Source organism: Lepidochelys kempii, chromosome 2 (genome assembly GCF_965140285.1).
Source record: "Lepidochelys kempii isolate rLepKem1 chromosome 2, rLepKem1.hap1, whole genome shotgun sequence".
In the NCBI taxonomy this organism is placed as follows: Eukaryota; Metazoa; Chordata; order Testudines; family Cheloniidae; genus Lepidochelys; species Lepidochelys kempii.
Window position 1 is genome coordinate 80052008 of NC_136381.1, and position 12538 is coordinate 80064545.

Sequence of the window (12538 nt, forward strand, 5' to 3'; positions counted from 1 at the left end):
TGTGTAAGTCAATGTGCAAGAACTGTAACTGTGTAGGAACTTAACTGTTTAGAGAAGTACGTGAACAGTTTGTAACGTACATCTTTGTAGGTGACGAATCTAAGTACTAGAAATGAATGGCACTGTACTCTGTAAGTGTTGCAATCATACCATGACCTGGACAATGTTTAAGGGGTCCATTATATGGACATACAATTCACTTAAAGATATTATAACCTATGCATATTCTAGACAATTATATTGTCGTCGTATGTTCCCAGCATTAAGTTAGTAAACTGGTCATCCATAAGTATCAACATCCTTCATAATAATAAACTGCCAAAGATTAGAGAAAATTACCCTGAGTTGCATCTCTTTCAGATATAAAAGGAAGTCTTAAAAATCAAAGTAAAGGTTACTGATATAGGCCAAGGTAAGGATGTTGAGCTCCCTGGCCCAAAATGCATATATTTAAATCATTTAAGGCCCTATCTAAAACCAACTGAAGACAATGGAGAGAGACCCATTGACTCCAATGGGTTTTATATCAGGACCTTAAGCTCCCATGTGTTCTACTTTATGAAGGAAATATACAGACACACCAACAATAAAAAAATTAAAGCCTGTTCAGATTTAAAAAAAGCTTTTGCTCTTGATTAAATACTACATTAACCTAGCACAGCTATGGGTTTATATTCTGAAGGTCAACAAATATTTTACATTTCAATTGTAATATTTTGGGCTATTTCTATTAAGGAGTTCCTTGCTGATTTTGTTCTTAATTTTTGTATAAATACAGACTTCAATGGGCATGTGTTTAACCAATCAAAATATTTAAAATAAAGCAAACCACAGCTTCCTGTACATATAACTCTGGTGTGATTACCATGATTAAGAGATAACTGCATCTCTTCTCATTCATTTCTGAAGCATCAATTTTCAAAAACACTGAAGATTGCGTATTTCCTAGCATGAGATGGAGTAAAGTTACCCACTATTATTTTTAATAAAATAATTGCTTTAATGCAGTATTTAAAATAATTTTAAACATCTGGTCAATAAGATACAGTACACAAATATGGAAAAATGCTGCACTTTACGTAAAAAGTAAAGCTAAGCATTTAATTATACAAAACAATTTTGCCTGATGCCACCAATATCTTGCAAACTACAGCTTCATTGTCAAAAGTACTGCTTTTTATATATACGCTATATGTACACAAATAATTTACAGCAATTTACTAACTGTTTACTATTGTCCCAACACAAAAACATGACTGATTCGAAACATACTGTATTTGGTAAGGGTCTGCAGTGGTCCTAGTGATCGAGCATATGGTTAAGTGTCATTTTTTTTCACTTGAGCATGCCAAATAACTGTAGGAAGCCTTTTCCTTAAATTTCAGCAGGAAGGCATTCAATACACAGCCCCTGCCTTCCCTGCTAGTTGTGTCAGACAGCCATGCTATACAGTGCTGTGTCATGGGGTATGTGATGCAGTAGGAGGAAGGGATTTTCCCTTCTCCAACAAGGCAGCTTTCACTGGATCATCAAATGCAGAAAAGAAACTATTCCAACAGTACTAAGAAACTGGAGTCACCTTCACTGAATGGGAATTACACAACCGGTTAAACCATTTAGTTTACATTTTTGAGACAATCCCCTGATCACTAATATATTCTGCACATCTTTGCTGTAGCATCTGCACATCAGTTAAATTTACATTCTCAATAAAGCAATGAAAGCGTTGCACCTTGCAGATGCTACCCTCCCTCTTAAAAAAGGAACTATTTTCTGACTGTATAGTCTAAGAATATTTAACATTTTAAATAGCCTTTTCTGCAGAAAGCCAGTGCAGGCTGCTTTTGACTGTTCAATTTTTCTGTTCAAGGTTTAATTGAACTTACTGCTAGTTTAGATGACTAGCCAAGGAAAATCTACCAGATCTAGTTTCCCCATTCCTTTTTAGGCTCCTTTTCTCATTCTGGTCTTTCACTAGCTAGGTCCAGGTTTCCTCCACACTGAAGCTCACACTATCCAAACCATAGGCTGTGAACCTCGTGGCAGGAGCTTGTGCATTTATACTCACATTCCTCTTGGCTGAGTCTTCCTTTGGAGGCAATAAGGAAAAGTGAGCTTGCTTCATACATCCCTTTGCTTGCTCCGTCATTCCTTGAAAACTGGCTTTTAGAAATAGTTACAGCAACTAATTCCAAAACTAGGAAATGTAAAGAGATGCCGAGTCAGGTAGGCGATACACTAGTATGTTGATTGATTGCTGGCTCATGATTAGATACATTCACCAGGCTATGTAGTGCCTTGAAATTTGTTTTCCTAAATAAGGGTGGATTGGAGGAAGGCTTTGGAGTACTGAAGCAAGTGACGTAGATAACTTGGTATACATCTTAAGTCTTTAGTCTGCAAGAGTTAAATGCATGCAGGTGGGCTGAGTACTTGTGTGCTCGGTGTCTTCACTGTTTTACAGATTGGTTTAACTCGAATTTGATTAATTTTTAAAAAACCCTCCAGGTGCTAAATTAGGTATTTAATACAAATGTGTATCTGTAAACAAAAGATATCCTTATAACGGATTATTTCCCACAAATTGAATTTCAGGACAGTGCAACAATGCTTCAGTGTTTTCTTTGGCAGTAGACAGCAAGAAATGAAATGCAAGATTTGAATCATCACTTGAGAAGAGCACGGTACAAGGCTAGAGAACGCTTCATCTCCCTCTCTTGTTCCATGCAGAATATCAAGTCCCTGAGACAGACACGTGTTATTCTTGGACGAAACAACTGTTTTGTAAGACTAACACCAGATGATCCAGAAGCAACTGCACTGCCATTCAAGCCCTAAACAGGGTTGGGGAGAAGAGAGAAAAGAGAAAGTTAAAATGAATTATTTTTCAAAATACATGTCACTTTATTCTGAATGGGCTAGACTGCTGAAGTCATGTAAAGGCAGACAAAATCTAGCATGTTGATATTCAGCTTTATGTATGTTTTTGTAAGCGAGAAACCTGCAATCCATAAATCCCATTTCTACATAACCTATGACAATTTATCTTTTGCAATTTAATTACTGTCTGCCATTTTAATTGGCTATTTCAACAATTGGAAGAAAATATATCACTCTAAACACTACGATTAATTGCATTTTCACTACAGATACAGATCAGTGAGTGCTTTTACAGACAAAAACCATGCTGAAAGCCACCTAATTACACAATAGCAGAGTTGAGGAAAACTCTGAAATTTTGGTTTGCAAGAAACTGACATTTTAAAATTTGGTTTTGGTCTAATCAGGACCAAAACTAAGTTTCTTTAACATCTGCTATAAACCAAACATTCCAAATTTCTTTTATTTTGGACAAGCTGAAACATGGTGTTTCCAAAAACAAGACCCCCACCCACCCATCCACACAGTTCCTTGACAGCTGGAGTGAAATTAAGATGTTTGTCAGTTTCACGGTTGATCACCACTGAATAGCAGCTGATTTCCAGGGCAGGGAACAACAGGTCCCCTTAAGCTTCAGGCTCCCCCAATCTATCAGCATAACTGGCCTGCCAAAGACCATGGAAGCCCAGGCTTCCTAGCATCCCTGCCAGCCAGAGTTCTGTCAGAATGAACCTTGCCTGTGATTCAACAAAATTCCACAACCTGAACCATGTTTGCAAAACATTTTGGGTTCACTGAACCAACATTTTCTGTTTTGTCAGAAAATTTCCAAGCTGCTGTACACAAAAGAATGGGTATGTATGGCAGAGAATACCATAGGAATACACTATTTTGGGTAAAGACACAGTGAAGCCCTCATTCCCACCCACAACCACTCTTCTGCTTCAGATTTGGTCTTCTCACAAAGACAGCTGTGTCTGAGAATGGACTCAAGTATTAACACATGGTAAACACAGCAAAGAGGAACTGGAACAGTATAACCATTCATGTACAGTCATTTGTCAAAAAGTGTTTAAAATAATCCCGGAGATCCTATCATTCAAGACACAAAAAACCACACAGCCAGAGTATCTAAATGCTGGGAAGACATTCCTTGAATATGCAGTCTATCCATCTCCCAATCAGCAGGTTTATCTGGATATGAAAATCAAATTAAGAGGGGAAATTATGATTAGCTGTCGTACATTCAGGATGTTAGCAAGAACATATGTACGCAGCCAGCCCCCATTTTGAAACGAACAGAGATTAATTAATAGAAAAAAAAAGGAAGATTACTATGAGCTACACAATTGACTGGCTACTTATCTTGGAGCCAATCTATACTATACAGCCAGTCTCTTATCACTACTGCAGGCTTCTTGGTAATGAATGCAATTTGTACAAATACAAGTGCTCAGACTTTAACTTCAACCAGGCGATGCCCACCAGCATCAATTCCACTTGGAGGTGGTGTTACTTGGATGCAATCTTAAGTATTGTCAATCCTTATCCTAACAGTCTCTGTGAAACTTCCCCAAAATGGGGCTTTATCACCTTGGCTTAAAAATAACTGATTAAAAACAAGCCAGTGAAGGACAGTCCACAGCAATGAATTAGATATTTATGCCATAAGGAGAGACTTTACATTAAAGAACATTTAAATTTATAAGCTAAAATACATTAAAAGGTACTTTCACTAGATATTAGACAATGATTTGCAGAAAATTAAGCAGTATTTCTTACTAGCAACATGCACAGAATTAAGCATGGTTTCATTTGTTTTACAGTCATTACTATTAAAAACTATGAAATGCCATCATTTGAAACTGTCACGTTGTTAAATGGCTTGGAACAAACGTGTGTGTGGGGAAGACTGCTGGCCACGTAGCATAAAGAGGGCATTGCTGGCCTGGTAAGACACAAAAGGGTCACAGTTCAAGTTTGTCATATGACAACCCTGAAGGATCCAGGGAAAAGATAGCTCTGCAGTGCAGCTGCCAGCACAGAGTTGAAAAGGAGGTCAATCCAACAGGATGCAGCAGAAGGCTCAAGGCAATGTTATAAATGAAACAAACCCCCGGGGATTTTCAGTAACCCAACAGCAATGTCCTTTATAATTCAAAGAACTTCATGGAGGTGAAAACATTCTCTCTAGATGTGAAGTCTTACCTTTAAAAAATAAACACATACATCCTCTCTATCTTATTCATTCCCTTGGAAAAACGGGGCATACATCTCAAATCGCCAACCTCTGTTTGAGAGCTGTCAATATTGCAAGCTGTTATAAGGAAGCGGGAGAGCTAACCTGTCTGGGTTCAAGGAGTTTTGTTTTTCATCTTTTTGAAAAGAGTTATAAATTTAGTTTATTCTTAAAGTCTGGAGTCCTTGGAAATCATATCTAGTGCACCCTGCAACTGGGAAATTGCATTACAAAAGAATGTAATCAGACAAAAACAAGCTCATAATAGACTGTAGTCTATTAAGACAGTAAATTCACACTTCCAACTTCATAAGACAGCTGTCATCTATTATACAAATCTTTATCAATAAGCTACTTGAGTACAAAATTCTTGTGGCCTTTCAAATGGCTACTGAACATATCCAAAGGAACAGCCACTAGGTTCCCCAAATTCACTTCCAGGAAAGTTCAGGCCACTGCATGTTTATTTGAAAAGAAACAGATCAAAGCCCAGATTTTTAAAAGGTAATTAGGCATTGCTGCACTCAACACTGCAGCGCTTAACTGATTTAGGAGCCTAAATCTCATTTTCAAATGGGATTTAGGCACTTAGTTTAAATTATGTTGATTGCCAATGAGATTTTGGGTCTTAAGAGATTAAATACCTTTACAAATATGGGCTTAAGTCATATTTAGTCTGTTACTGTGCTTTAACAGGCAATTTGGGTCAGGCCACTCACATCTCTGAAGAGGTAACTGTTGGTTCTGCAAAAGGAATGAATCTGTTTGGAATGACACCTACCATGGAATGCGGTGTTGCTTTGAGGCTACAGCAGATAGAAACCTCCTTTAAAGTACAAGTTAGCTGCAGAGCACATACTAGCAAAACCTCAGATACGCAGCACTCCAGTTCCCTCTTGGTTTGCCCTTCCCCACCCGCAGCAACTTTTTGTGCTTTCATATTTTGATTTAAACCGGGGAGCAAGTGAGGAAAAAAGGGAAGTGTCTGTACTGACACTTTTTACCTCTAAGAGTATTGCTTTCAAAGCAAAACATCTGTGTTTTTGGTACCTCAGAAAAACTGGTATTCTGCGCCTACAAGTTCGTGCTCAAATTGTGCACCGAGAATAGCTAATTGCAGCAATGTGTCTGCATCTGTCAAGAACAAAAGAAAACTGGCACAATTCACTGCTAATGCCAAAGACCTGGAGTCAAGACTACGTGGATTTTTGATACTTAGAGCCATATCTGTAGGTGACACTCTACAGAAAGTGCTCTCTGCAGAGTAACTGCCAGAAGAATCCTCTACTGCTGCTCTGTGAGGGAGAAGATTAAGATGCCTCTTGTCAGGATTGGTGCGAGCCCTATTTGGACATTGGCTGGCAGTTACTGACCCACCCTCCTTCCTGGTCTTTCCCCTCCCAACCCTAGATGCCTGCACACCTGCTCCCGCCTCTGCTTTGCAGAGCTTACCTGCAAACAGGTAAGACATATCAGCCCTGCAGGCACCAGCCTGAACTCTGTCTTGGAGTCTGCATTAGTGGTAGTTTTCAAACAGGAAGGATGTGTCCTCTTCCATCTCGTACTTCCTCCACTCACTCTAGAAATGGTATGTATGCCATGCTAAGAAACTTAACCAAACAGAACAGTTTAAAAAGAGGATATAAATCCCTTCTATAGGGAATTCCCACCTATCTTCTGTCTTACAGCAACAGATCTAACTAAGATCAGGGCGCCATTCTACTAGGCCCCAAACATGGACCGTGGAAGACTAACCTCTCCGGGGTGGGGTCTATGACAACAACAAGGTGGGAGAGGAAGCAGAGGTATGTACAAGTGAAATGACTGCCCAAAGTCAAAGCAGGTCAGTGGCAGAATACGTAACAGAACCCAAGATTTCTGACTCCCAGGCCAGTGCCCTAACCAGCGAACCCAGCCTCTCTCTTTTCTGAGAAAATGTTTAAGATGACATGTTATTGGAAGAATTATATCAATGCAAATCAAAAATGGCTCAGCAGTATCCACAGAGGAGACCGAACTCCCCTGGATGGTGGGAAATACAAGCACCTTTCCCTTCAAAAGAGCTTTTAATCAATGCAAATGTGATTTCATAAAAAATATAAAGCGATATGTACCCACTGCATATGGACAAGTTTTTGAACAATTACGATTTCACCTAAATCTATTGACAATTTCTCTCCTCAACATAGTAAAAAGGTGGGATGCTTAAAGTGAATGAGAGTCACAAGCAAGGCCAGCTGAATAACTGCCCTTCCCTCCCACTCCAAGTATTTGCATTTTTACCAATGCGAAGCACAAATGGAGAGTTATCTAGTCAAAGGTGTAATCTCAAGTGAAGAGAGGTTTGAGACAGAATGACGAAGCACCAGGCAGTTTGAACAGATGAGGAAGTCGGCTTTGAAATCAGTTAGTGGAATAGTTAAGAAACCCCATTAAATGAATTTTTCTTAAAAAAGCGCAAAACAAACTCACTCCCTCCTCTAACTTGAAGATCGAGCCTAACAGAGTAAGATCCCTGCTGTGGGCAGCAGCAGATCTATTGAGGGTAAAGGATAACCAGTTCCTTATACAGACGGCCTGATCGCCAGACAGGCCAGAGTCATTTTCTCAAAGCCCCAAACCTCTCTCTCACCTCCACTCCTGTGGTGGAATTAACACTTGAAGAAATAGCTGGTAGACTGCAACTATGGAGAACTTGCTAACACAGAGACACATTCTGGCTTTTCCCATAGCTGCTCCCTGATGTTCTCTACACTGGGGTGGCAGAGGGGGAAAGGGGCCCAGGGCTGTCCAGCTTCATAGCTTTTGAAGATTTCACAAGAATCTGGAAATCCTCAAGCTACTGCCTTAGGGCAGCTTTGATGTCACCTTACAGGAACTCTCCAATTGCTAATCTGAAAATTGCAGGAGAGGGAGACACCCCCCATCAAAATACCTACTGGGGTACGCAAAGGACAGACATGTGGCCATATCCATATGTTGGGAACAATTATAGCATGAGGTATTGAAACCAGAGGAAGATAGACATAAGCTAGCAGATCCAAGAGAGTGTGCATTAGTCTCCACAAGGCAGTTATAATTAGAGAATTACCACACTACATCTACTACCATATCCTATATGTAATAGTTTGTTAAAGAATTATGACTCTTTACGGAATTTATCTGAAATGAAAACTGGAGCAGCACTGCTTGTATCCAGATAGAAGGAAACCACACAGTCAGTGACCAGCTGAGTCTTTGTGACTATAGTCACAGAGAATTGTAGGACTGAAAGGGACCACAATAGGTCATATAGTCCAGTCCTCTGCATTCAAGACAGGACTAAGTAATAACTAGCCCATTACTGAAGGTGTTTGTCTAACCTGTTCTTAAAACCCTTCAGTGACGGAGATTTCACAACTTCCCTAGGCAATTTGTTCTAGTGCTTAACTACCCTGACAGTTGGGAAGTTTTTCCTAACATTAACTTAAATCTCCTTTGCTGCAATTTTAAGCCATTGCTTCTTGTCCTATCCTCAGAGGCTGAGTACAATTTTTCACCCTCCTCCTCCCTGTAACAACCTTTTATGTACTTGAAAACTTATGGCCCCCCTCAGTCTTCTGATCTCCAGACCAAACAAACCCATTTTTTTCAATCTTTCCTCATAAGTCATGTTTTCTAAATTTTTAATAATTTTTGTTGCTCCTCTTGACTTTCTCCAATTTGTCCACATCTTTCCTGAAATACGGTGCTCAGAACTAGACAATACTCCAATTGAGGCCTTACCACCACAGAGTGGAAGAATTACTTCTTGTGTCTTGCTGACCACACTCCTCCTGATACATCCCAGAATGATTTTTGCTTTTTTGGCAACACTGAGACACTGGTGACTCATTTAGCTTGTGATCCACTATAACCCCCATATCCCTTTCTGCAGTACTCCTTCCTAGACAGTCATTTCCTATTTTGTATGTGTTCCATTGATTATTCCTTTCTAAGTAGAATAATTTGCATTTACTTCAGACTATTTCTCCAGATCATTTTGAATTTTAATCCTATCTTCCAAAGCGCTTGCAATCCTTCCAGCTCTGTATCATCTGCAAATTATCTAAAATTATTTGTGAAGATATTGAACAGAACGGGACCCAGGACCAATCTCTGCAGGAACCCACTTGATTATGCACTTTCAGTTTGACAGTGAACCACTGATAACTACTCTCTGGGAACGTTTTTCCAACCAGTTATGCACACACCTTCTAGTGGAGCCATCTAGATTATACTTCCCTAGTTTATGAGAAGGTCATGTGAGACCATATCAAAAGCCTTAATAAATCAAAGATACACCACATCTACCGCTCCCCCTATCCACAAGGCTAGATACCCTCTCAAAGAAGGATATAAGGTTGGTTTGACATGATTTATTCTTGACAAACCCAGGCTGTTGCTTATCTTCTAGGTGTTTGCAAATTGATTGCTCGATTATTTGCTCCATTATCCTTCCGGGTATTGAAGTTAAGATGACTGGTCTGTAATTCCCTGGGTTGTCCTTATTCCCCTTTTTCTAGATGGGTACTATATTTGCCCTTTTCCAGTCCTCTGGAATCTCTCCTATCTTCCATAAATCTGGCTGCAGGCACCGGCTGAAAGTTTTATATTTAAGGTATCAAGTAGACAACCCTTCATCTTGCCTTCTTTCTGTAAGAATAAGAATCCTTTATGTACCAGTGAACTTATCGTAAGACACCATGTGATAAGTCAGAAAGCATATAATTACTACTGCCAGGATGATTTTGGTACAGAGTGAAGAGAACAAACTGTTCCATAAGATTTTAGGGTTCCAAATAAAAACTTTTACTGACCTATAAATCAGTCACATCTACCACTCGTTAGATTTTTCTTAAGAACTATTGGTTTGAAAGTCTCCAGTGAACCCAGAGCTTTCTCTGGCATTTGTTATGAGCCAACAGTTCAGTACTTGAATTGTACCTCAAAAGGCATGAGTGAAGAGTTTGACACTACAGTGGTGGCGATTATGAAGTAAGAATACCAAAGTTTGTACTGTAATTATCTCCATTTTAAGCGATTCAGTCTCCAAGATCTTAAGTGAAAGTAAGTGTAACCAATTTAAATGGTAAGACTACAGACTTCTGGAATATGTGGCTCCAAAGTACTGTTAATAGTGTTAGTGTTCAGAGCTACCTGCTCAGGACCTGATCAAACGCTCACTTACCTCAGTGACCCTTTCCACACAGAATTCCAGCTCAGGTTTAAAAATAACTAGTTGATAAGATTTAAAAATTTAACCATTCGTAGCTATTTATGTATGTGCAGGTTTCAAAAGATTCTTTAGAACTTTTCTATATGTTCACAGTAACTCTACTGTGTAGGAGCAGCAGAGACATAAGACAGTTAAGTTACAAGAGCTACACAAATACAGATCTGATATAGCTGCTGTTCATAATACATCCTATATAGATAGTTAGGATAGGGCACTGGACTGGGATTTCAATCTGGGTGCAATTCCCAGTACAGTCACAGACTTCATATGTGACCACAGGCAAGTCATTTATAATGGACACTGTGTCTAAGATCCCTATCTGTAAAATGCAGATAGCACTTCTCTAACCTGCCAGGCTGTTGAGAGGATACAATCCATTAATGATTGTTAGGTGCTCAGATACTACAGGGATGAAGGCCATATAAAAAGACAGGTTGGTTGAACTGTTGGTTAAATAGTTCATTATCTAAATGTAAAGGAGAAACACTACCAAAAGTCAGCCACTTTTACATTAAAAAAATAATCAAATAAAGCTTGCACAATCTAGCCCATTGTAAGTCATTGGGACTATTCCTGCCAGTCCTCTCCAAAATGACAAAGGATCACAGTGTAGCCCATAGAAAGTGAAACAAATCCATGCTTCTCAGTGACACCAAAGTCAATTACAGCAATTCTGCTTCATTGTGCCCTACTCTGATAAATCTTGGTTTGCTAATAGTCCTTGTGTCCACAAAACTGGCTAGAATGCTCTCTCAAACTGTATTTAATGTATTAAAAACTGATTTTTTTAAAATATAAACTTGTTTAAAAAGGAGACAGTTATAGACCTTGAGTGTAGATCAAGTTGAAGTCAAGCTTAGATCTCTATTTCCAGGCTGTTTCTCATGCAGCTAAAAACAACCATGTATATTTATGATGTTATCTTTTGTTTAAAAAGGAGCTTCACTACACTGTCAAAGATCTACAGAACAGAACAAAATATTGAGCTACATTTTCCCTCTCAGATTTCATTGTGACACTTTTACAAGTCCTTTCAAGTACAGGCAACAACATGTTTTACATATTGAAACAAAATTACTGCAAATGTAATGTCAGTTTATTCACTGTTATGCTCAAGATTCATGTACGCATGTCCCTTTCTATGGCTACATCAGATGCCTAATCTGTACCTGGAGGTAATGAATACTGTACAAATGTGTCATGTTAGTTAATAGACAATTATTAAGATGAAGTTTTCTGGCTCTTTGCCACATCATTTTAAGCAATATATTGTCAACTACATTATAAATCTCTTGACCCGTCACATGTCATCAACATTTATGTGTTACCAATAAGTTCAGCCTAAAGCTACAGTGCAATTAGTCATTTAAATTGCAGATATATTTCACACATAAGAAAAGAATTAAGTTAATCTCTATACACAGAGAACACACTATGGGCCAATGAGCTGCATTCCTTAAATATATAAATGGCAGCCTCGAATATCTTTGTCTACTTGCATGGTAAAATATTATGTCAAGAGTATGGCCTAAACTGACAACTGTTAGGAAATTCAGAGCTGAAACTGAAACTACAGTCTTAACTGACAGCGGTGTGCTTGGGTCTTGCAGCAAAGTATAATATTCTTTGTTTCACGGTCTCCTTTTTATGACTGCAATATACTGCACCTCAGCTGGACAGGTGAGTTAAGACTAGGGCATGAAATCTTGAGTTGTCTGGTGGTTTTAAGGGTCTGTATATGCGAAATGCATGTGTGTTAAAAAACCATTCAAGTTTAAAGGACAACAGTAGTTAGAGTTTACAGCTACTGACGTTTAAGACCAGCTCATCTAGTCTGACCCCCGGCACAACTCAGGCCACCAACACCACCTAGCACCTGCATGCTAAACGCAAAAACTAAAATCAGTCACAAGTATTACATCCCGCATTAGACCAATTACTGTGTGCCACAGGTAGAGAATAGGTGGGACCGAGGTGCACGAGTGCTCAACACCCCTGCAATGTCAGGGAAATGATTAAGTGAGATAGTTCCAGATAAACCTGGCAAATGACTTCTGCCCACATACTGCAGAGGAGGGCAACACCTTCCCCTCCACCCCTCAATCTCTGCTAATTCGACCTCGAAGAAAATTCCTTCCCAAGCTCACATACGGAAATCAGTT

The 12538-nt window shown here is 39.1% G+C and overlaps 1 protein-coding gene across 1 annotated transcript in view; it reads right to left on the reverse strand.

Annotated features, from left to right (window-relative positions):
• Positions 1 to 1036: 1036 nt before the first annotated feature.
• Positions 1037 to 12538, reverse strand: part of TAF4B (TATA-box binding protein associated factor 4b) — a 124927-nt gene continuing 113425 nt past the window's right edge. Inside the window, exon 15 of the mRNA XM_073331341.2 lies at positions 1037 to 2834. Within this exon, the coding sequence (XP_073187442.1) occupies positions 2667 to 2834 (168 nt within the window). The 3' untranslated portion in view covers positions 1037 to 2666. The remainder of the gene's footprint in view (positions 2835 to 12538) is intronic.